At 38.6% G+C, this 26,767-nt stretch overlaps 1 protein-coding gene across 1 annotated transcript in view; it reads right to left on the reverse strand.

Moving 5' to 3' along the window:
- Positions 1–26,767, reverse strand: part of SYTL2 (synaptotagmin-like 2) — a 42,160-nt gene that overhangs the window by 8,678 nt on the left and 6,715 nt on the right. Inside the window, exons 2-11 of the mRNA XM_009077413.1 lie at positions 20,725–20,873; positions 18,995–19,133; positions 13,196–13,268; positions 12,527–12,626; positions 10,594–11,475; positions 9,621–9,692; positions 3,777–3,878; positions 2,772–2,825; positions 1,439–1,486; positions 265–359 (exon numbers count right to left, since the gene is read on the reverse strand). Of these exons, the coding sequence (XP_009075661.1) occupies positions 265–359; positions 1,439–1,486; positions 2,772–2,825; positions 3,777–3,878; positions 9,621–9,692; positions 10,594–11,475; positions 12,527–12,626; positions 13,196–13,268; positions 18,995–19,133; positions 20,725–20,873 (1,714 nt within the window). The remainder of the gene's footprint in view (positions 1–264; positions 360–1,438; positions 1,487–2,771; positions 2,826–3,776; positions 3,879–9,620; positions 9,693–10,593; positions 11,476–12,526; positions 12,627–13,195; positions 13,269–18,994; positions 19,134–20,724; positions 20,874–26,767) is intronic.

Genomic DNA, 26,767 nt, shown 5'->3' on the forward strand with positions numbered 1-26,767 from the left:
CCCTTCCAACCCAAACCATTCTATGGTTCTGTGATAGAGAATCATAGGAGTCATAGACCAGATGGTTTAAATTGCTTATCACTTTCAAACTTCATTGTCATTCTAGATTTGAACATGGCCTCAGAGCTTATTCCAAGGTCCAGACCATGATGATGATAATAACAATAATCAGGCATAGTATGTTGTTGGAAATCCTGAAATGTCATTTACACAGCATTGACACCCTGGTGCCTGAAATGATAATATTTCAGAAATGGAGCTTACCTCTTCCTGTAGAAATGATGGTACTGACTTGCTCAGTCCTTTGAGTTTTTCAGGATTGGAAAACAGCTTATCAGGCTGTGAAGGCACTGTGGAAACTGAAGAGCAGTAATTCAAAAGGCTTCAAAAACATATTTGTACATCAGAACAGTGAGATTCCATAACGGGACACAGTTAGAAACAAACCACTTGGGATGAAATACATGCACATGCACAACCAGTTTACAGCTTGGATGCAAGGATTCCCCACCCCCCCATAGGATTCAGAGAAGCTATCATTAGGAAGGATAATCTACATTGAAATCTCCTATAACACCGGCCAAAGAACTTCGACAGAACCAGAAATGATGCATAACCTGTTGTACAAGCCTGAGTGCTGCAAGCAAATTCTGATCAAAAGTAATGAAAAAACATTTTCAGTTTGCTTTCTAGATTTTTCTTCCTAGAACAAGGATAAGTGCACTCATGCACTAATCATATTATCACTGACATTAGATTCATCATAAGGTTCTGTTCTTTTACTTACTCAGTCTGTTTAACTGCAATAGGAACATATGTGCAAATCAAACAAATTTTAGACCTGATCAAGGAAGTTTCAAGTATTCCTACTTAACTACAAGATGCATATCTCATTAATGATGCATTTTGTTTTGCAGGCTCTCTCTTCAACATTTGTGTATCTCTACTGAAGCTCACTTCTGTGCTCTTCCACTGTACAAAGCTTAATTGCACAAGATAGCCTTGCAAAAATCCAGTTTACAGTAAGTCCAAAATGCTCAGAATTTTCCACGCACTAACCCCACTTATATTTAATGACACTAAAGCTGGGCTAGATACAAATTGTGAAATGCATGGAGTATCACATGGCAGAGAACTATTTGGCAATAGACAGGTACAGGGGCACGTATTTATTGCATAAAATGAAACACTGCATATAATGGGACTGTTTGCAAGGTGTGAATTAAGTTTTGCTAAGCTTTTGCTGTTCAAGCTCAATGAGTACTCAACGTTATCAGTTATCATCAGTATGCAGTTAGATGCAATTTCCCCACTGAGCAAGTATCTAGTCCAGATGTGTAATTTGTTAGTTGTTAAATAAAAAAGTATTTCAATGTATTAGCCTAAATATCAGTGGAGAAGTCTCTCCATTGTCTGCTGGAAGAATCCTATTACTCACTTCCTGCTGCATTCTCAGTCCTCTCTCGATGCTGATCAGTTCTCGGACCTGCTCCATGCAGTATTGACAACAATCATTCAACAGCACAAACAGCTTTGCAATCTTGTAAATAGCATCAATCTATTTTATATGTGGGGAATTTTTGACTCCCACATCCCATAAACTTTGTGGGGTTTTTTATTCCTTCCAGTATTTCAGTAGTGGCTTAGGTATTAGGTCTGTATGAGTATTAGGTCTGTTTCATTTTGATGCATCTCAGAGCAAGTTGTAATTGTAAATGTAGCACAAAGGATGTGGTTTAGCAGTGGACTTGTCAGTGCTGGATTAAGAGTAAGATTTGGTGATCTTACAGGTTTTTTGCAACCTAAACCATTCTATGATTGTGTATTGTAACCTTGCACTGAATGCAAAACAGGATTTCAGTAGGGGTCTCCATCTGAAAGCAGAGTGATGTACAGTACTTAACTCTTGTTATATTACTGAATGTTTTTTGCATCCTATTATGATTATCATATTTATACTATGAGCCACTAACATGCAAAATGCTTCAAAGCATCTAAAATATGAAAATAAATGCAATTGTGCACAACTTCTCTTTGAAAACTGGAGAGCTTCAATGCAGTAAATAAAGAATTGAGTGCTTATATTCCATCATATTCAATGTTATTTGATTTTTTTTTCTGTTAATTTTGACATGTTCTCAGAGCAGGCTTGCTTTCATTTTACTTAGATTTGGAATTTCTAAAGGTATATTGAAAAATTTAACAGTAAGGCATCTGTAATGCACTAATGGACTAGTGACAGCAGCAGTAGCTGATCTGGCAGCTCCTCTATTGTTTAAAGTAATTCTGCTTTGCTGGACTGAGACAGGGATTACAGGTGGGCTTCCTTTTTGACTGGTGTATCCTGAAGGGTGCATTGCACAAGCAAAAGTTATCTTGCATCTTATAATGCAACAGATGAACAGACAAATTCCATATTCACTTAGGCCAAGACTTTCAATTGAGCTCCCTATAATTTCAAAGCTCCCTATAATTTCAGTAACTCTTTCAAAGACTGCATGTCTGAAGGCCAAAGTGATACACTGATAGGTGGCACAGTTTTTCTACAGACACAGGAGGACAAAAATACCTTCCTTAAGAATACGTAATACAGTAAAATTCTACACAAGGTTTTCAGCCATGCTGAGGTTAATCAAATCTAACAGCACAACATAATTCTTGGTTTAAAAAAAAACAAACAAAAAAACCCAACAAAAACCACAATATGTTTCACTAGCCAACAGAGGCCATTGAAAAAAAAATACTTCCATGCAGACACAAAAGATATTTACCATCTTCAGCACTAAGAGCTAATTCTTCCTTTGGATTATCTATTTTTCCTTTATCTGTGCAGGAAAAAATAACACATAATTAGAAATTTTGTTGTTCAGTATGATAAAATGGATGGCAGTGGTAATCACAGAGTTAAAAGTAATGAGAGCAAAACCCATAAACAAACCAGCAGAGACACGAGAATGGTTACATTAAAGAGACGGTTTTACTTCACACACTACTTCGAAGCCCACATCCAAGCAGGGCTCTCATGTTGACACAGTTTATATCAGCATGCTGTTGCCACAATGTTAGTGCACACCTAAGACCTAGGAACTAGTTAGAAGCAAGAAATAGCATAAGTACTGTTATAAGAGCAACTTGCCTACAACAGCCAACATCTATGTTACCACACTTCAGCTTACAAATATAAGTTCAGTCTATGTTGTCTCCATTAGACATGAGATAAGCATGAAAACACTCGAGGCAGGGTAAAGTAAGACAGGAATATTAATTTTAAAAAATTTCCTAGGAGGTTACTGAGGGAAGTCAGGAATCAATTTTAAGTATAATATTGTCTCACTGTATTCTCTTAAAGTGAATTTGGTATACTAACTGCTTCACTGTTACACAGGTGAAACATTACTAACCTAAGTTGTGATTTTCATGCTTTCACTGTGTCTACCCAAGCCAGGAGGCAATGGCAGCTGTTACTCCTTACTGACTTGGGTAGTTACCAATACTTTCACTACTGAAAAACTATCCAAGAAACAGTTCATCACTGATCAACACAGTGCATTTTGGGAAGATATCTGCCTCACAGACCAGTGTTGCTTCAAAATTAACACAAAGAACTGAAAATTAAATTGTATGAGAAAAGAATATGGTTCTACAGTACAAGTTCCATACAGCTTATTGAGAAACTAAGACAAAGCCATGGCTTGGCAAAGCCGAATGGATAACAGCATGAACACATTTAAGCCAAACTAGGGGTCATGGGAGACACACACAAGCTTTGTGCTCACTTGAGGTGGCTGATGGAATGTCCTCTAGACTTTTGGAAGGCTTTTTCCTATCTGCACTCCTTTTCAAAGCCATCAAAACAGGGTTTAGTTCTTCTTCAGAACCTGTTATGAGACAAAACACATGAACACTGCACACACAGACGTGCCACTTTAAGCAAGTCAACCAACCATGTATTTCTCATGAGAATCTGTTTTGACTGTTAGCAAAAACGGTGAACATTCAATGAAAACACAAAATAAATCCATAATAAAACAAACATCTACTTTTAAATGTCCATTAATTCTCTCTAAATTCACTCATCCATCAGGAGAGACAAACAGGCTGCTTGATTTTCCCTGTATAGGTATTTGTGTCTTTACCAGCTAATAAGGGGCTTTGGGGAAACTATAGCACTTAAGTGTTTAAAAACAATATAGGACAAACTAGATTTTAGCCATTTTGTGACCATATTGTTATGACTCAACACCAAAGTTAGTAGCTTGAAATTTTCACAGATGGAAAAACTGTCTGTTGTACTTTCTTGAGTAACAGACACAACAAAAACCTAGCTGTGAAGGTATTTGAATCCCTGAAATTATGCAATTGTGTCCAAAGGTAGAATCAAGACAGACCCAGCTCTTTCAGAAACCTTTAATACTTTTCTCCTTATCTCACTTTCCTTCCCTCCACCAACCAATCACACCTTACAGTGTTGCTGTCTGTAATTACAGATGAAATGAAATTATGTTTGATTTTTCCTAATTTGTCTTGAGTTTTCATGACTTCCTTTGGAATCTCACTTTCCAAACAGGCTCAAGTGTTAGCTGGCAGGCCCTGGAAACTTCATATATTGCTCAGATTCTCCAGGTGAAGAAAACATTCCCAGTCTCTCAGTATGAGACAAAAAAGGTTAATTTATCTCCTCTACCTTAAGCTCTGTGATGACTATCACACACTACGCATTGATTAGAGCTGGCATTCAACCAAATAACATGAATCCTAGTAGACCAATCTCTTCATTTCTATGGCCACTTTCCAGTGCAACAGGCAGCAAAGACAAAGGAAATAGCACAGAGTATTGGCTTTGTCTTTATGCCCAGCCATTCCTCTGACAAGTATTTATGTTTGAAGACTAGCTGGTCAAACTAAAGAATGAACTCAGTCAGCCAATGACATTTTTTTTCTTCTTTTAATCCAGTATATTTAAAGAATTACTAGATTGAGTGTTACAATTTTATTAATTTGAAGGTAATGACATGGATAAATCACAAAGACTGAATTGATTCATGCTGCTAAACTCCCCTCACCAAAAAGGCTTACCCAAACATAGCACATGTCTGTCAAACACTTTCCAATTAGAGGATTTAATTAGTTCTTCCCATCCTTCCCCAAAAAATATCCAAAGCATTCAGTTGAGAAATAAGTATCACACAGACTTTCTGTTAACATATTTCAAGCTGGCAACCAAAAATATATTGTAGCCATGTTTAACAACTCAGCATCATGAATTTTAGAAATCAAACAGCTCACAAGTTGAACTGCTGGTTCCAGAATGGGAATCAGAGTTTTCATCTGAAAACTTGGATCCCAAATTTAAGCTATCCCCTTCCTCTTCACCGTTATCCTTATGCTGAGACATTAGGCAGAATTTAGCTGCTTCTGGCTGTGAGGAGTTGCTCTCATCTTGATGTGGTGTGCTTGCTCTTCTGAATTTCAACAGTATTTGAAATTCTGAATTCTCTTCAGAGGCCTCCAAGGATGTGCTTTCATCTGTGCTTCCTTTTTCATTTATCTTGAATGGCTTGATTGCAATCATATTGGTCTCATCTTCTGAGGAAGGAAGATCAGCTGGAGCCATGTTTCTCTCCTCTGTTTTACTAATAGATATATCTTTTTTAGGAAGATCAGAAACTTCAAGCTCACTTACAGCAAGATCATTTACTGAAGCTTTGACATTTTGCTCTGGACCTTCGCCTGTGAGACCCAGCTTCATCTGTGTATGATAGCTACTTAGAGCATTATACGGCTGCGACATTGTCATAAACAGAGTCTCTTTTTGTGATGGAAATGTATGATCCCCAAGCTTTTCTTGCTTATATAACTCTCTGGATGTTGGACATGAAACTGCGGATCCTTCTTGAAGAAGTTTTTCTAAAGAACAACTGAATTCACTGAATTTTGCAATATTTGAAACAGAAGTTTTTTCTATTGTTTCTTGTATTTCCTGAGGATGATCTCTCTCTTGCTGATGTGGAGCATGCATACTTAGACTAGTCGGTATTTTACCTTCCATTTTCTTGTCGATGTTTTCCAGCACAGAAGCTGGTGTTTCAGAGACCTCTTTTGCTAGATTCTGAAAATTAACATCAGAACCTCTATATTCAGCCTTGAACAGTGCAGATCTTTCTATGGTCTCACCCACTTCTTGTGGCATCTCTCCATCACGTTCATTTGTCATGGTTTTAACTTCCACCGCAGCAGTTCTCCATACTGCACTGTCAGCACGTTTTGGTTTAGGGGGTGGTGTTTCAGAGGCCTCCTTCAGCAGCCTCTCTAGAGCAGAACTGAAGCCACTGACCTTGGATGGGGCAACAGATTTTTCTACAGTCTCACTGACTTCCTGCAGCAGTTCTCCATCACACTCACAGGTGGTGCTTTTTGCTTCCACCTCAGCAGTCCCCTGTAATGTGCTGTCAGCATGTTTTGGTTTAGGGGGTGGTGTTTCAGAGGCCTCCTTCAGCAGCCTCTCTAGAGCAGAACTGAAGCCACTGACCTTGGATGGAGCAACAGATTTTTCTACAGTCTCACTGATTTCCTCTGGCATGTCTCCATCATGCTCATTGGTCATGTTTTTAGCTTCCACCTCAGTAGTCCCTTGTACTGCACTGTGAGCACGTTTTGGTTTAGGGGGTATTTAGGGGGGGGTGTTTCAGAGGCCTCCCTCAGCAGCTTCTCTAAAGCAGAACTCAAGCCACTGACCTTGGGTAGTGCAACAGCTTTTTCTACAGTCTCACTGATTTCCTGCAGCAGATCTCCTTCATGCTCACAGGTCATGCTTTTAACTTCTACCTCAGCAGTCCCCTGTAATGTGCTGTCAGCATGTTTTGATTTAGGGGGGGGTGTTTCAGAGGCCTCCCTCAGCAGCTTCTCTAAAGCAGAACTCAAGCCACTGACCTTGGGTAGTGCAACAGCTTTTTCTACAGTCTCACTGATTTCCTGCAGCAGATCTCCTTCATGCTCACAGGTCATTGTTTTAACTTCTTCCTTTGCAGTCCCCTGTACTGTGCTGTGAGCACATTTTGGTTTAGGGGGTGGTGTTTCAGAGGCCTCCTTCAGCAGCTTCTCCAAGGCAGAACTCAAGCCACTGACCTTGGATGGGGCAACAGACTTTTCTACAGTCTCACTGATTTCCTGCAGTAGCTCTCCATCATGCTTGTAGGTCATGCTTTTAACTTCCACCTCAGCAGTCCCCTGTAATGTACTGTGAGCACGTTTTGGTTTAGGGGGTGGTGTTTCAGAGCCTTCCTTCGGCTGCATCTCTAGGGCTGAAGTCAAGCCACTGACATTAGATGGGGCAACAAACTTTCCTGTGGTCTCACTAATTTCCTGTGGCACCTCTCCATCATGCTTGTAAGTCATGCCCTTAACTTCCATCTCAGTAGTTCTCTGTACTGCACTATCAGCATGTCTTGGTTTAAGGGGTGGTGTTTCAGAGGCCTTCTTCAGCAACTTCTCTAGAGCAGAACTCAAGCCACTGACCTTGGATGGGACAACGGACTTTTCTGTTGTCTCATTGACCTCTTCAGGCTGACCAATAGTTTCTTGGTATGTTGAGTCTACACTACAATTTCTTTGTGATATACTGTCTGTGTCATCATTGGTTTTGACTCCTACCCTTCTATATTCAGAAGGTTGGGATACAAAGGTTTCTCTGAGCAAGTTCGGCAAACAAGCTTGAGGCCTCTGAGAGCCCTCAAGAGTATCACCTTTTACAGAATGTGCCTGATGTTGCACATTCACTTTTCCTGTGCTTTTGCCTCTTTCTTCTTCTTGATCAGAAGGAGAAATATCATGGCCCTCTTCTTGAGTTCTCTCAAAGACCTGATTTGAATGAAAAGCTGTCCCTTTCAAAATATTTCCTTTTAGGTTTAAGCTACATGGTATCTCAGAGGCTTCCTTTCCTAACTTCTTTAGACCCAACTTAAATACATCAAGCTCACCTTTAGGTAGAATGACTTTCTCCACTGTCTTTGCAACTTCCTCTTTCGGGAGATTCATATTCCATGGAGTAGTCCTGTTCTCTACTTTTTCTATAGGTAAAGATAGGCTATCACCTACTGCTGTCTCCTTTAAAGCATCTTTATCACCAGGTGACTGGAGCAAAAGCAAGGAAACATGATGTTCTTTTGAAGAAACAATACATTTTTCTATAGGTTCTTTAACTTCTTGCTCTGGAAGATCTGTCTTTTCCTGGGATTTTGAGGTAATTGGTTTTCTGTCCATCTGGACAGAGTCTGTATTTTGTGTGTGTGTCACATTTAGATTTTCCAGGGTAGGAGGTCCTAGAAACTTTTTGCATATCACAGAATCTAGTTTCTGTGGGTTTTCTCTCTCAGATGCTTGTGTTTGTTGTTGAATTAACTCTTGCTTGCTCACATTATTCCTGTCCTTCTTATCTTCTTCTGGCTTACTTTCATAGGTTATTGTACTAGTATTATTTGGCAAAGAAACATCTCCTCTGACAATGCTACTCTGGAACTTAACTCCAGTATCCCAGAAGTTTCTCAAACTCTGGAACTGTGAAGGATCTGAGTTCTGATTCTTGGACTTCTCATTCATTTTTTCTTTTAAAGACAAAACCTGGAAGGTGGACTTCTGATGGGAACAAGCAGCAACTTTTCCTTCAAGTGTTTCTTTCTCATTCTTGTCTTTGCTTTTTGGGAAAGTGGAAGTGACATCAACTCTGGACTGCAAGTTACCAGCTTTTAGCAATTCTTCATGAACTTCACCAGATGAAAGTGTTCCTTCTGGCTTTTCAGCTGCATGGTCTGGTCCATACTCAAGAGAGTGCTGATGTTTGTTTCTTGAAGCCTGGCTTGCACAACTCACTTTAGGACTTCTTAATGTATTCTTGCTCCAGTCATGCAATTCATTAGGTAGGTATACTGCAGCTGGTGTTATCTTGTCACTTTCTCCAAGACCTTTCAATGCACAGCCACCTGATGCATTAGTATTGATACTTAGTTCTTTCTCTCCATGACTGGGGATAGTTTCACCTCTTTCCCAGAATGCTCTGATCTCCCTTATTCTTCTTTTTTCTTGTATTGCCTTCTCTGATTGCCATTTCTGAGCTGGCAGCTTATGTTCTTGATGTTGCAAAATATTTGATTTTTGATTTTTTTGTTTGATTTCTTGAACATTTTCTTTTTCGTCAATGCTTGTACAATCAAATTCAGTTAGTGATTTGTCATTTGGCTTCTTTTTTAATTCCCCTTTCTCAGCCTTCATCCTCTCCTTTATCAGCTCTGTATCTTCTGAAGTAAATGATGTAGAGGAAATACTGTTCCGTTGTTTAATCTCTCCAAATGGTAACTTTTCTTTAACTTCTGTTTTTCCATGCACACCAGGCCCACTGTGCTCTGTAGGAAGAACTGCTGTTCTGGTTGAGAAGTCCACTTCTTCTTTGAGCTCCTTCCCTTGGGATCCAGTTGAAATATGTTCCCCATCTTCAGTACTAGAACTTCTTTTAAACCAGTCTAAAACTTTCAATACAGATTCATCGTCCACTTTCATGAATTCACCAGCATGTTTGTCAGGCTTGAAAGTGGTTTTAGCATCTCTCTCCTCAACAAGATCAGGCTTACCTTGTTGAAAACTTGCAGAATTGGTATTTGACACCTCACATGCTTCTGTCTTAGCAGAAAGCTGATGTTCATCTACAACGTAAACAAATGTAGAGTTAAGAATCAGGCACATGACTTTAAATATGTTTGGTCTATCCAGAAAATTTTCAGAATTTGTTTTAACTGTTAGTGGAGGAAAGAGTTCTCTGTCCTCGTGTTTTTGGAAAGAACCATATCATGGGCAATAAAGTGAAAAATAAATTCCTACACTGAGATATCCTACTGAAATGATTGCATTTGAAGGTGCAAGCAGATAAGATGGGTTAACCCATGCTACAGGAAATGCCCACACTGAAGGGGAGCTGGGTGTGACACATGCAGAGGATGAAAAAACCCCCAGCCTATTTGTGTTTAGTCCCATCACCAAATCCCCAAGTCACAACTGGATTACTCCCAAGGACAACTGACAGCAGTACATTAAAATCTTCAATTCCTGTGCCAATAGATCTACCAGGCATTATAACAGGAATTTTATCCAAATGTCATCACTTCACCTTCATCATCCCCCATAAAGGTGCCTATACAAGTTCTGATAAGATTACCAACAGAAAATCATCTTAAAAATATTGCCTAAGTTACAGCATAAATATACCAAAAAAAATATTTAGGATTTAATTCTGCAGTATGTAGCACATTCACTGTGTCCTACAACTGTTAGACACAAGTGATTCAAGCAGTAATGAATACATGCTATATGTTATCCATTCCATTCTTCACTCCTATTAGTCTCTTACCAGTAGAGTTTTCGTGTGATTTTGATTCATGGCTCAAGACCTGGTTGGATTTATTTGCATGCGCCTCATCAACACTCTGTTCATTATTGCTATTTGGCAGGATATTGCTGGAGGTATTCTGTGGAGACAAGTGATTCAAGCAGTAATGAATACATGCTATATGTTATCCATTCCATTCTTCACTCCTATTAGTCTCTTACCAGTAGAGTTTTCGTGTGATTTTGATTCATGGCTCAAGACCTGGTTGGATTTATTTGCATGCGCCTCATCAACACTCTGTTCATTATTGCTATTTGGCAGGATATTGCTGGAGGTATTCTGTGGAGTTTCACGTTTCTTTGGAGTAACTGCCTTCGTCTGCAAGCTTTCATTAACCAGGAAGACTGACCCATTACTGTCATAAGGGCTGGATGTAGATGTGTCTTCTGCTAAGCCATCTATTATTTTCATTTGTAATGCTGATGAATAAGTTCCCAAAGGGTTTGCAGAAGAACTTTGCTTATCCCCAAATGGATCTGATCGAATGGCATCATTTCCACTACTCTTTTTTTTATCAGATTCTAACAAATCAAACTCTCCTCTTTCTTTGCCATGGTGTAGCTGTGGGCTTTGAGGAAGCTTTCCTTTATCTGTGCTAGACGAGAACCTCACTTGTTTTAGTTTTTCCAGTGAAATTTGTGTAGAGTATTCTGCTTCTTCCATAAGAGAGTTCTTCTCAGCTTCTCCTTCAAAAATAGTTGCAGTAGAAAGGCCATTCTTTTTCTGAACATCTAACATCTGAGTAACACGAACTTCTGAGTCAGTGGAACTTGAACTTGAACTGCGCTTCAGAATGCCCCTGGGTGGTGTACCAATGCCATTAATCCTCTCGGTCTGTTTGGTTGGTTTTGGAACAAAGTCTTCTCTTTGTGATACTGAATCTGTTGCTTTGTGAATTAATTTTCTAGCTTTTGGGACAGGACGCTTAACTAGTCCTTTCTGTGATTCATCAATAAGTTCTACAGAAGGCTTCCTGTGTTTCTCCACTTCCTCATTTTGTAAGTTTGACTTAGGTTGGCTTTCTCCTGAGAGTGACAAAATTTCTGTAAGACATATATAATAAAGAAATCATGAGTTTACATGACATTCACCTGCATAAACAGAAAGGTATGACAGTGCAGCTCCAGAAAGCAGTGTTTATACTGGCTTATTAAAAACAACTGCAGTAAAAACACAAGTGAAAGTTTTAATTTTGGTGTTTATTTCATTTGTGTTTAATAGAAATTTTTAGCAAATGAATTAGAAATAACTGCAGGATTTTCCAGAGCTATTAAATATTTGATGATTCCAAAGACAGAGAGCACATCAAAATTCTTATCACCACTATTTCTGCAAGGGACAAAGTTTACAGGGAAGAGCAGATTTGAATACACATACACCTCTTCAGGGTTACAACATAAACAGCAACCTACAAAAGTGGAAACTGGCTATTTCCACAGCCATACAAAACAAAGTGAAAGGCAGAAATAGTCTCCTGGCAGGGAGATGAAGAGCTTTTTATTACTACTGTGCAACTCTTCCTTTTTCCTGTTAGCTACCTTCACAACAGAGACAGGAGAGTACTTTCCACATATGACTCTAAATTACAACTTCAAATGCTTGTATTGTGATATACCATCACTCATCAACTTGCTTGCAGAGAATACTGCTGGAGAGGGAGGATTTGAGAATAAACAGGACTAAGAATTTGAGAATAAACAGGACTAAGAAAACAAAGGAACAAAGTAAAGATCAAAGAGAGGTAGGCTGCTTCTGTTGAACTAATGGCAGCAATGACTGGAAAGTCATAAAGACATCTGTGCCAAATTCAAGGAAATTTCTCTGTCCTCTTAACAACAATCTAGGACAAACAGCCCTCTGGCACTGACCAGAACTGTGAGTAAAAGCAGGGAAGTAAAACACATTTACTCATGTAAACACCAATTCCTTAGAATATTCACGTTTTACATGAGGTTTGAAATGAACTAGTTGATAACTCCAAGTAGTTAAAACAAAACAGGTTTTGATATCTTTCAAAAAGAAGCAATGAAAGTAAAAATATTTGCCATACAAAACAATGAGAAATTCAGTCATATGGTAAATAAGTACATTTACCCTTCTTTGATAGCTGAGGTGCAATGGCTGGTCTGTTTTCTGATTCCCCATTGCTGAAGCTATCATCTGATGCAATGGAATTAAATGGATTTCTCCTTTGCTAAAAGAGGAATGAACATTATAATTGCAGTCAAATTGTTATATCAATACAGTCTTCACAAAATAAATGTAAGAGCATTGGTTTCTTCTGCCTCATTAACCTGTCAGCAAAGAGTCTAAGAGCATACATCTTAAACTGGATACATGACAAAACCCCTGAACAATATGAACCAGGGAACTATCAGTAGTATTAATGTTAGCCTCATCTTGTTCTTTTTGAGATCATCAACAACAGAGATAAGCCACCACTTAAAGACACTTGAAAATCCCAAGTTGTTGCAAGTAAAATAATTTTATCTCTAATTATGTGATAGTGGGACACAGCAGGACAACCTTTTTCAATAGCTGAAGAGGTTGGAAACAATGTCAAGAACAAACAGCCACCAATTATAGATATAACAGCACTTCAGTGCTGAACTTGTAGTGGTTTTCTTTAACTCCCTCCAAAACAAAAAAATACTCATTTTTCCAACATTATCTTTCTTCCTCAAATCTTTAATTATCTTTACCACTAAAACAAGCACACAAAATGTCAATGATAACTTCCATCATATTCAGCATCAGTCATACCTTTACTGATGAGATTGCTGTCTTCACAGGTCTTTCCTCTGGTTTGTTTAACACAGAGGTTATTATTTTAGAACTGCAAAGGAAAAGTATATAACAACTTCAGCAAAGAGGACATTAAGCCTTTTTGGAAAAGCAAAACAAAGATTCATTTATACATACCCAAACATAACTTCTTGTCACATGAAGTTTTCTATTTTGCCTGTTCTCACCAGATTTAGAAGCAAAGCTTCTCCTTTCTATAGCAAAGGGATATTCTTGCTGCTTTGCTTACTTGAAAAAAAGTTGTTTGCTTGTTAAACAACTCAATACAACTTCTACTTGGCATAAACCATATTTTTGACATATTTCAGATGTTTGAGCAAGCTTTATGTAAATATAGCTACTCTCCAAACAATAATGTGCTGCCATTTCCATCCTTGTCCTTCATTTGTACTTCTAGGACTGAAATCATGTGGAGGAAAGTGTCAAAATCTGATTAAAACAAGAGTTTTACAAAGTGTCCAAATAAAAAAAACAACAGAGGAACCCCATCACCACTATAGGAAAAATGTTACACATCACAGATGAAAAGACATCCCCACTCAGAGGTACAGCTTAGAAACTATACTTTCAATTAAGATCTATAAAGTTTGTGATTTGATAGCATAGGTGATGTTATTACTTGTGATACTCAGCGTAGACCAGATATGGAAAATTATAAAGAGATTCCAATACAGAATATTTCTTTGGTCAGTGATCTTTGTTATGGGTTGAAAGACTTTCAGGTGGTAAGTAGCAGAGTCACAAGACAACACTTTTGAGGACAGATGTGGTATCTCAAGACAAGAAACAGCACCCTGCTCTCATCAAATTCCAGCTTCAAACAGGAGCTGCCTCCTTGCATGAGCAAAGACCTTTCTGGTCAGGTAACCAGTAACAGTCTGACCTACTGAGAAGAGAACAATTTTCTCATCTTCTCCATGGTGCAGTACAGTTAACCTCGAAGTTTAGGAGGAGAAAGAAATAAAAAAAAAAGCCTAGCAGCCACCCTTGAATTGCTAAGTGTGTTTGAGAAATGACATCACTCCCATCTTACAAAAAAAAAAAAACAACCCAAAACTTCACTATGGAGAAGTTAATATGACAGTAATGAGTAATGTGAACAGAAGGCTAGCAAAAAAATACCAGTTGCAATCTAAACTATAAACTTCTCTCTTTCCTGCTCTTTTGGTTCAGCACTACATTCAAGAAATATACCCCCATGCATAGTGATACAGACTTCAAGTTTGAGTTTCCATTACAAGATCAGCTATATCAGGGGTAAAAAATAAACTGATGTCACATTTCAGCAGTAACTGAAGCAGTCTCTTATATGCACACACCAGATTACTATTGGTTTTTTTATCTTTGCTGATCCAAAATACAAAAAAAAATTCCTCATTCTCAACAGAGCCAAATGTTTCAACTTCTTTTCTTTTAACATCATTCCACATTATGGTTTATACCCTTAGTTCTAAATACCTTTTTCTTTTAAGTTTGAAAATACATATATATAAAAAACCCTACAAAAACTGGAATTTGTGTTCTTGCTTCTATAAAGCACTTGAGCTTGTGTTTTTGTTTTTAAGAGCACCTATGTGCTCCTGCACTTTGGGTCTCATCTGCACCATTTTCTACTGAATAGGACAAACACGATTTTTGTTTTTAAGGTCTAGGTCAGGAATGCTTCAACCCTTCACTTATTTTAAATAAGGAAAATACTGTTATGCACCCTGGGCTGCAAGAAACCGGTAATCCATTCTTTAATGTTGTTTTTACAGGTGGGGAGGTAACTTTATGCTTCATTCAACACACAAACACAATCTTTAATGCAATGCTACTTCAGACTTACCATAGAATAGTTAAAGAGCTGATAAGTTGGCATTACATACTGAAGCCCCTGCTCTAAATAACTAAATAAAACAAAGTAGAAAAAAAACCCAACACCCAGGATCCTATAACTTTCACAACAAAGGGTCAGAAAATGAGTTCACCCACAGCCCATACAGATGGGAAAAATGAACAAACAGTTCCCAGATATGCTACATTCACAAGGCTAATCTAAGAGCTATTAGGCCAAACTGATAAACACACCCAGATTAAAAAATCATTCACTTCAATTCAGCAAAACAAAGTGCCAATAACCACAATGAAGGCCCAAACCCCACACAGACTGGACAGCAACCAAGAGGCTAAAAAAGCAAGGCAGAGGCAAAGCTGTAGAAAGGTGTTACAGATTTGCAGGCACTGTCAATACATGGATTTTCAAAATCACCTTGCAGAACTCTAGGCCTCACACTTGTCACCTGTTCCATGTAAACTAAGAATACCTTCTAGATTAAGAAGGAATATAACATACAAATCTTAATTTGAAAGATAAACCCTCTTTTTTGAGATTCAGCATATAGACAGATGGTATCACTGAACAGAGGTAATATTGACAGTCTGAGTCACCCTTTGAAAACTCATTCTGTTCAAGGTTACACCTTCAAAGATACTTCACACACCTGGCCTGTAAAGAAGGCTCTGGTATGCAAGAAAAGTACTGCGGTGATATAACACTCAAGAAAGAAATAATTTGTAGCTTCATTATGGAATTTTGATATTTGGAGTGTGGGAACAAAGATCACTATGCTAATTTTCAGAATATAGTTGTGGCCCAACTTCTGTTCCACCTAATATAGCAGCACCCTGATTGAACAGCAGGTGAACTGGCCTCAGGGCTAGACTTTATCCTTATCAGTTTCTAAACACATCTACCAGAACTGAACTTTCTTTACACTCAGAAAGAATTGTTTTGGTTTAAGAACAGGATCCAGAACAAAAGAATTCTGAGTAGTTTGTTATCACATAAAACTTCTGGCTCAAGTCCTCAGGTTAGCAGTTGTGCAGTTCCTGCAAAGCCTGCAAGACAGTGCTGGCCTGAAGCCCATTCTTAGAGGAAGAAGGCGGGTGAGAAAACCCAAAACCATAAATCTTAAAATTCCCACAAACTTATCCTTAAAGTAGCATGTTAAAATGTTAAAACTTTTAAGTCCAAGTGCTTCAACCACAGGTAGTATTTGGACACAAGAAGCTGTGAACTTTATACAATCCCAAACTCCAGAATGATACTCCACTTCATCCTCTTAGTTCTAGCTATTTTACTAAGAGGAAGAGCCAATTAATTCCTTGTGGATCCACTATCTTAGCAGCCAAATTAAATGTCTGTAGACCTTCCATTTCCCCTAGCTGCTGGGGTTATTGCTTTCCCACCATTGTGGTTCCCATCAATTCCTCCTGCCATTAAAGACAGGCCCACAGCCATGCCAGACCAGTTTCTTTCAAAGTCCAGTATCAAGAGGACAGAAAGGAGGAGTCTTTTGAAAACATATGGTGCCTCCTGCAATTTTTCACATGCAATGTTGCATAGACTAACCTCAGTGATAGTGAAACAAGCCCACACCAAAATCATAAGCAATGAATTGCACACAGCCCTGCCACATTTGCTTGCTTCAGCTTTTGACATTTTAGAAGCAACTTGACCAAGGCATCTAATCAAGTATTTATGCAAAGTAAATGTAAATAAGTGTCCAGCCTATGTATTATAGATCACTTCCTAAAGTTCACTTCCAACTGCTTCATAAATCACAAGACTGTGTGAACTTTAGAGATCTCAAGCTACTGGTGAAAGCATGAGCACACATGAACAAGGCATGCAGGCGGATTAACTTCTGGACAAATTGGAGCAAAAGGCAGGAGAGGATCCTGGAAAATAATTATCAAGCTTTGCATGGCTGTGACCTGAAATAAGTCATCAAATCACCTCAAGTTGAAGACCACTATCAAGTTGCTCATAGTCCAAACATACTCTACATATTCTTAAACCTCATTATGTTGTGTGTGTTAGAAGAGGCTGCCCTGGCTGTTTATGGAATCTATTGCTCCTTATCAAACCACACACAATTTGCAGAGAGTTGAAATGGTAAGAATAGCATTATAAGGCTGTACTCCTTTTAAAGTACCATTATCTTTTCCTGATGTTCAAGGTGACATGTAAAATATTCTGAAAAGCATATTAAATAGCAGCATGTCTTGTGCTGTTCATAAAGAAATCACTTCATAGCAACCTCCTGAAGGTAAAAGCTACCTGTAAAAAACCTACATTCAGTAACAACTAACTGTCAGCATTATCAGTCAACTTGGGTTGGGAGGAGAAACAAAGCTCTTTCTTGTGATAAGCAACCTTTATCATCCTTACTGTACAGCTTCATTTTGTGGCAAGTATATAACAAAGCACTTTATTTGACCTTTTCCAGCACAATTTCAGATGTGGTCAAGACAAATAACTCTGAGTCCACTGACAGTGATAAGGGACAAGAAAGACCAGTAGTACAAGCCAGAGTTAAGACTCACACCAATCTTTGGTGCCATTCATCATGAATGCATGTGCCCAGCTGCAAACCATGAAAGTGAAAGATTCAATTGCTACAAGGTAGTGTACAAACACATAGAAGGAGACAAGCCTTGCTGCAAAACAAAAACTGATGACATATAGAGAAGGACTTAGAAGACAGACAAGAAAGTGAAAGGTTTCAGAGCTGATCAGTAGCACAAACAGAAGTAAAATGGTCACCCTAAGAAGTAACTTTGGCTCTTACATCACTCTGTTCACTTAAAGCGCAAACAATAGGTATCTGGGTTACACCCTGGTTCTTGTTTCCTCAATGGTGTTGAGGAATCTGACCACTTAAAGGCATTTCAGTTTCACCTGCTGTCACCCTAGCACTTTCAGCGCTTTCCTTCTCAAATGCAGAATTTTGGAAAGCTTTCCACACAGCAAATTACTACATGTAGGTATTTTTGAGAGAAGACATGTCTGTCTCATAAATCAACTCATGCTATTTCAGAGCAAAATAAAACTGCTTGGGATGTTTACAGACTTGAGACAGAGTGATTTAATACAAAATCTTTAGTTCAGAAACTATCATCCAGCCTTCTTGACAGGCATATACAAGCTGACTGTCTTGCCTTACTCTTATCAATTCCAGAAAGACATTTACTTTCCTAGGTAGAATCCAACTCATTTTCTGCAAATATCTAAGGATCTAGTTCTTTCCTCCTGAATCTATTTAGTCTTCTTAAAACGTCTCAGAGGTCTTAAACTATTTACCCAAGAATCTGGAAAACTCTAAGCAGCAGTTTCTTAATCTCTGATTCTTCATACGATGTGTTCAAAAAATGTGTGGATGTGGCACTTGAACACATGGTTTAATGATGGACTTGGCTGGGCTGAGTTAATGGTTGGACTTGATGATCTTAGAGGTCTTTTCTAACCTTAATGATTCTAAACTTGGATCATCCAAGTTTAAACTTCAGGCCAAATCAATAGTCTGGTCTCATTAAGTGACTGAATGAAGAGATGCAGAGGTTATTGCCTCCCTATTACTAACTGCAGAGAACTGCTCATGGCCAGCCATTCTAACCAGAAAATCCTGGTCTCACTTCAAGGAACCAGACTAAATTGTGACTAGAGAACATGTGTGAGACCATTCTATACTCCAGTGACAACTTTTTCTGGGAAAAGGCAAGCCAAAGATTGTTCTGCATTTGAACACAGAACAATTAACAATACACAAGTACATGCCTTTCACATGCACGGGTTTCTTGGACAATTCTGAGGGAACATTTGATGACCTTTGAAATAAGAGGTAAGTACAATATTTTGGATGGAACTTACAGCTCACAAGTTTCACTAGTCCAGATATATACATACTACGAGTGATTAAACAGACAGCTTACCTTGAACTAGTTTTCAGTTGTTGTTCTTCTTCTTGGTGTTCCACAATGCCATGCAGATCTGGTGGCACAAAGACTTCTTTATTAACATTGCTCACCCAGCTGTTCTTTGCTTTGCTTGCTTTGTTCTGACTCACTTCAGCTAAAACATGAAACAAGAATATTGTTGTCTGCCATATGTTCATGCAGGACTTCTTAAGAAGCAATTACAGGTATTTGCATTTGGTCCTACAGGTATTTCAAAAGTCCACTGTACTCAATTGTGTTCAGAAGCAGAATATTTTTAATGTCAATTACTGTTTTGAATATTCCACTCTACTACTCTAGATATATCTGATTTAGATTCTAAATGGAGAAGTTTGCTACAACAACCGTGGTAAAGACTGATCCTGTAGCTCTTGCTGCTAGGTAAAGATCGAAAATCCAACTCAGTGTCCTGAGGAAACAAAAACAATTAAATCACAGGAAACTGAAAATATGTTGAAGTTCAGTTAATCAAGTTAATTATTCCCTTCCTACAACAGTAAACTACAAGTTGGTCATAACTCATTTAAGCAGGTAGCTAATCCTTTATATAAAAAACCCAAACAAACAAAAAGCCCCACCTCATTCAGCAAATGCAAATACACTTACATTTCTTTTTAGGGTGGGACAGAATACTATTTGGATAACCCCCTTCAGAATAAAAGCATTAGTTTACATTATTTCCTCTACTGCTTTTTGCACTTCTCTAACAGTTTAGAAGTTAAGAATGTGTGTAAAAACAAGCAAGATGTTATCCTCACTTTTTCTACCTATAGCTGCAAGCAAAAATATTTTGCCATCTAGTGAGTCATTGAAACCAAGCAATTGCACATAGTTCTGAGTGTACCAATATGCCCCTTTGTTCAAGTAATAAGACTGGGATTAATTAACCTTCCTTTAAGATAATATGGCTTTAAGTACTTTCCTTGAAGCTATAAATTACTCTGAAATTTAGCTAGAATTTTACAGCTGATTTTCATCACTTTCAAGTCCAAAACCAGCCAAAACCACAAACACACCACACTAACCACCTGTGATTTTTTTCCCCATTCTTTTCTGTTTCAGGCCTTTTCTTGTTAACTTAAAAGCTCAAAGCAGTAACCTCAGACTGCCATTATACTCATCTCTGAAAATGCAGAAATTGAGAAGGTATAATCTTACAGGATTAGACAAAAGAAAACAAGGCTAAATCATAGTTACAAAACCTATAGAAAGCAGCAAGCTGCAGTCCAGCCACAGTACTGACAGAAGTACCTTGCTTCCTTCACTAGCATGTAGCAAAATCCCTTGACAGAACTTAAAAAACTTAAGGGTACAAATATCAGTACAATCTGGTAATAATAATGTAAGTCTTGCCCTTCTAAACCAAAAGGATTTAGGAGAATTAGAGGAGATTAAGAGGGTATAGGGGTCAATTTCTCTAAGGAAAAAAAAAGATCACTTTCTGTTCAAAGAATGACAAAATAGACCAGGACTCTTTAGATGAAAAAGCCCTTCTCTTAGCAGTCACCACAGAGAATTCTCTCTAATATACAACACTGCAGGACGGGAAAGTTTATGCTGTAAACTACATGGGAAGACTCTTTTTTTACATCATTTTCTGCTTGCAGAGATACCAATAATCTTCTTGTATTTCAGAGACAACAGTGTCTGAGTTTAGCTAAGTAAAAGTGAGTCTTTCCAAACTAAAATACAAACCAAACGCTTACCAATAGTGGCAGGCTTCCGGCGCATGGAAGCTCTAATAATATCTGCTCCATGTATCTTATCTCTGTGCCTCTTTGACTTTGCTTCATAAAACCACTGCCCACTCATATTCTTTAGCTGAACATCATCCTTGACTTTTTCTGGCAAATGCCTGTGGAGGAGAAAAAAGACTAAATGTGATACACATGCAAAATCTACTCACCTATGTGAACAGAATAAAAGTCATATTGTTTTGGTTTAAGGAAGGAGGGCTGTGTTTTGGCTGTTGATTTTTTTGACATTGTCTCAGCATGCTATGTCTGTCTTCTCACCTGTTACTCTCACTATGTATTATGAAGGATGACAATGAGCTGGAGAGAGAAAAGCCTCAAACCCATTACCCTCAAAGCATTGACTCTTTAAAAAAACCCCAAACAGATCAACTTTCCGATAATAAACACTCAAGCAGAAACAGCTCTGTGGCTGTTGATTTTTTTGACATTGTCTCAGCATGCTATGTCTGTCTTCTCACCTGTTACTCTCACTATGTATTATGAAGGATGACAATGAGCTGGAGAGAGAAAAGCCTCAAACCCATTACCCTCAAAGCATTGACTCTTTAAAAAAACCCCAAACAGATCAACTTTCCGATAATAAACACTCAAGCAGAAACAGCTCTGGTCTCCAGTCGCTGAAGTAACTAACTCTTTAAAAAAAACCCAAACAAATCAACTTTCCGATGATAAACACTCAAGCAGAAACAGCTCTGGAGAAGTCTCCAGTAACTGCAGATCTTGACTTCTTGCTTTCAAAGGCCAGTTCTCCAAGACTAAAATTGAGATAAGCTAGCAGGACAGTATAAGAAGTCTGTGCCAAAATTAAGAGCGTAGCTAACCTGGGGCTCAGAAGATGCCCTTTCAGGCTGTTCATACGGCACTGCTTTTACACACACACTCCAAAAGTGCACTGAAGCATGGTGCCATTTTTTTCTGTAAGTTATGCAAAAATCCTTATATGAATACACTGAGTTACAAAGGAAGTTACAATAGAAGAAACAACAAAATAAGTTTGTGCCTTTTATTAATCTACATATATCCATCACATGAACTGCAGCCATTTTAATTACCAGGAGACAAATTTTTAGTAATGTATTTCAGGGTCACCCTGCTTTTATGAAGAATACTTTAACAGAATAAAGAGTAGCTGTGTGTAATTTGACAGGTTGTTTTCTTTGCTTGCTAGGCATATAATATATTAAGTATATGCTTATATGGGGCCTAGAGACTAACCTACAAACCAGGAAATTTACTACACAGATTTATAGAGCACTTAAACAAAAATGTCAAGTCAAGCTTCATCTTCCTTCTCTATTTATGTCCTTTTCTTCAGCAAAACAAGCTAATAACAGAGCCCAAGGAAGAAATCAAAATATATTCTGGCTACTCAGAAACCAAGGCTAACCACAGTCCACATTGCTGTGGGATGGCACTGTCTTCCACAGGACTGATGTACAATCATACAATGGTTTGGGTTTGGAGGGACCTTTAAAACTCATCTAGCCCAATCCCAAGGAGGTTCATGACAGTCTTACATTTCTCATTAATTTAAGAGAAAGAACTTCTGGTGCAATCAAGTAACTATGATGACAGTCCTTTTATTATAGTTTGCAGTTTTGACCATCATTATGGACAATCATTCTCAGCAGAGAAAGGACACTTAGCCAGTCCCATCCCCCCACAAAGATTGACCATCCTCACCTGTCACTCAATTTCTCCATTTCTGTATGGCCAGAAGTAAAAAACCTTCTTTTAATGCATCAGCTATAATAGAATTTGAATACTTAAACTTCCTTTTGAAAGTTCTGTCAAAAGTCAGTCCCCTCCATAGGTGTGTAAACAACTTCTGTCTCAAGCTACACATAGTTGAGGCTGCCAGGAGTTGAGGTCATCATTGGCATTTTTAATGCCAAGATTCAACAGTCCATAGTGTTACTAGACCATTTAAAATTTGTCCCTCCCTCTTGCTTATAACTCTGTGCTTCTCTAAGAGCCAAAATACACATTTCTTGTATGCTGCAGGTCTTCTAAGTTGGAGCAGGAACACAGCAGTAGCTTCCCTCTGTCCTCAAGCTGATGCATTACTCAGGTATGAGCCAACTCCTCATTGCTCAGACAGTTTACAAACATAGCCAGCAAGAAGGTGGAAATGTGGAACACAAGAACTTTTTTTTTTACACAGATGACTCCTTCTCCCTTTCACCTTCTTTGCCAGGTGTTATTTGCCCTTCTCAGAGCAGCTGCCCCTTAGGGCTAGGGACTGGCTTTTCAGCTATTTGTACAGCCTGCAGGGCAGCATAGCTCTGACCGAAGTTAGTGCTTCAGGGCAGTATGACAACACACGCCAAGGGAGGTTTCTCTAGTGGGAAGGTACTGAGTCACAGGATAAGTATTCAATGTCCTCACCCTGTTTAATTCAACTCTTTTACCCCAGACACTGTTCACTCCTTTCACCTTTGTATTCAGCCACTGAAACTAGGGAGTGGTAGGAGACCCTTACAAGTCAGCTCACTCTGACAGATCACTGTAGAACTGGATAGGATCACAGGTGTCTCAGCTGTCTCGGCTCACTTACCTGCTTGTTGGACTCTCAGATCTGCAACCAATGAACATAACATAAGCAGGACAGAGACAGAGGCATGGATTTGTCATAGCTCTAGACTCATTAAATGTCACCCATGGCCAATGCAGTTGCCATTTTGGGTGGAAATGAATGTCAAGCACTTTGCTCCTACCCCTGCTCACTGCCTATGAAAGTTAGTGTGCCTTAACTTCACCAGCTCAACAGGCCTTCTAGGCTTTGGGAGATAATCATACTTGCTAACAAAGGTATAAACATGCTCTCAGCTTACTTCAAAAATGACCTGCCTGCCCAATCGGGCTTGTATGGTAAGAACTGACAGATGCTCTTGACTTACAAACTACTTTTGCCTTCTCATCTTTAAGTTAGCTTGGCTTACTCACCTCTTCAAGAGAGGTATTTAGCCCCTCAGTCCAATCTTTTGAGGAACTAAGAGCAACACAAGTATTAAAGCTATTCTCAGGCATTCCCCAGTCATAAATAAAGCTGCAGATTTCCATTATCGGAAAGACAATTAGTTTTAGGTGTTGGCAGGGAAAAAGCCACCTTTGCTCACCAACACATTGCAGACTTGCAACCCCTTGTTAAGCTTGTTTTTGCAGCAAATGGGAATTTTTACAATGCTACTTGACTTCTCAAGCTCCGCTTTGAGCAGACCTCAACAGTAATACCAAACTGCTTGCACTGTGTGAGCCTGTTTCACTGCAATGAGTTGGATTTAGACTGTGGTTTACCTTGAAAGGAACTGTGGAGAAATCAGACAGCAGTCATGGTTTTCCACAGCTACATTTGCCTCCCAGCACACCACAACAGAATTGGAAGCCAACAGTTGATTCTACATCAGGTCCCCAGTTAACAGAAAGGCTAACTAAGTTGTCATTACATTTTTCTCTTGGTGATCACAGAACTAGTAGGCATCCAGATTATAGTTCAGATTGCAGACTCGGTTGCCAAGTTTGCAATTAGGAGAAAATGCAGTAACAGCTTGGCATACGATGTGACTATGTCCCTCAGTGGTCTGTTAAAATGCCAGTTAACCTATGCTGGAATTTTCAGAGTGAAACAGCCTAGCGTTATAATAAAGCTAGTGCCCATTTCTCCTATAGGAACAATAAACTCAAGAAAATCAAAGTACATAATTAAATGAAATTCACTCTAAAATCTTCTTTTAAAATAAGACTGAGTTCCCCATTACTTAATATGATTTTTCTACTCTGCCAAAGTGAGACATATTTTATGTCAAGATGGCAAATTTGTCATCCCCCCCAGGGCATTACATACGTGCAGAATTACATTGAACAGGCATACAAAGCAACTGTCCAGCACTCTGCAGGCAAACCAAAATCTATGCATGGACTAATTGGGTCGTTTCTCTCCACCTCCAGAACACCTGATAATGGGCTAAATCACATGGTATCACTGTAAGGCAGGAAATCTGCTCTTATATTCAGTCCGTGTCAACCTGCCTATCAGCAGACTCAGAATTATTTATCTTATGCTTTGTAGGCTAGTGTAATAGCTCATTGCATGTTAGAGCAAAGTGACAATGGCTTGTTCCTGATTTTGAAAGAACAGTATCTAGCAATACATACCTGCATCTAAAACTGTTCAGCTATACCTCCTCGGTGTCTTGATTCTTCCTCCTATAACCACTTATTCATATTCCATATTACAAGTCACCACAGAATTTGGAAGATGTGACAACTGACATCTCAATACCTTATTTTATTGCCTTATACCTCAGTTGGCAGCTGAGGCTGAGATTTCAGACTGGAGAATCTGTGTGGTGTCAGCACATTCTGAGATTTCTTGTCATGAATGAAGAAACATTTAGATCAGAGCCTGTGTTTGGGTCAAAGAGAGATTCATTATCATGCTATGCTCCCTATTCTGAACATATGGAAAAAAGCACCTCAGCATCCAATGGCAAAGCAAAGGCTTCAAAAGACCTGACAACACCACACCTTATCAACAAATTAATTTCCAAAACCTCCCTTCCTCAAATGAAATACCAAAAGAGTGGGGAAGTTGAAAGAAGAGAGAATTTTGAGGAATTTAATCTCAATTCTATTTACTGCAAACATAACAATAAAACCCAAAACAAAAAAAAGACAACAAAGGACTTAAGTCATGGGTCACTTTCTTAACACGGACAAGACAAAGCTTTTGTAGTATCACTCATGCAAGAACAGGAGTAAAATGGTACTAGACCAGGCATTATAAGTGCCAGACTTGATGATTAGATTATTTTTTCTTCTTTGAGAGTGGGAAACAACTATTAAATGTTTACAAGGCAAAAGCAGTAATTGTTCAAACATTCTACCTTGCATGTGCATGCCTCTTTAGTCTGCACATATCTAGATAAGGAGTAGGAAAACAGTCTGTTCTGGCATTTATTAGAGAACTACACCCAAAACATTCATAACTGGCAGTCCTAAATTAGGATTATGGATTATTCCTTTTGCATGGTAGCTGCACACATATGTCTTTCCAAAGAATGAAAAAATTAAAACTTAAAAAATAAGTTACTATTTGATTGGATTAAGCAATAAATCAATATCATTTCAAACTTGTTGAAGGCTATACTACAAAGAACAAAGCAAACCAATAGGGTTATGCAACCTTTCTCCATTCTTGGCATCACAATTCCTCATAAGAAACACCTCTAATTCTTGCCCTTGGGGTCTCTACAGAGAGGTTTCAGGTAGGTAGAAGTAGCTGTACACATGAGAAAGGCAGCCTGGTTCTGTTTGTGGTCATGCATGTTCGTCCATTTTATGCTTATTCAGAAGTCTATGCATGTTAGGTCTGCGAACAATATCCTGATGAAGAAATCTCATCAAGCATCTTGATTTTAGGTCCTTGCAGAACTGACGAGGCTGCAGGCAGCACAGGTCTTGGTGACTAACAAGACAAACTGACATTTATTCTGAAGTCAGACAGGAAGACAGATACATCCAAGCCTGGAGCATTAGAATGAACAAATGATTACATGCTCATATGTATAAGATAAATCAGTTGATTTTGGAAAGAAAAGAGTGAAAGCATGAAGCTCTGATGGCCACTGAAATACGGTCTCTCTCAGAATCTGGAACCAAAATTATGATCCCAACTTCTGTGTTGAGCAAGTGCCTGTGAAACACACAGACCACATTAACACTGCGATACAACATTTCTCTCCTAGAAGGTGGCCATACATGGGCAGACTGGCATATTGCTCTGCATTTCATTTAAACCTTATATACATTTTACACTAGAGTCCTTCATTTCTATATGCCTTTCTACTATGGCACCTACAGTTTGCACTCAGACTTCCTCTGCTATTATTAGCTGCACTGTCAAGTTTGAAGTAAGCTTCATTTGTTTGGCACTTAATAATACAACAGTGCCAGGTACAAATGTGATGGATCTTACTCAGTTTTTGCACTG

Source organism: Acanthisitta chloris, unplaced genomic scaffold, assembly GCF_000695815.1.
Source record: "Acanthisitta chloris isolate BGI_N310 unplaced genomic scaffold, ASM69581v1 scaffold9006, whole genome shotgun sequence".
NCBI classification, from domain to species: Eukaryota; Metazoa; Chordata; class Aves; order Passeriformes; family Acanthisittidae; genus Acanthisitta; species Acanthisitta chloris.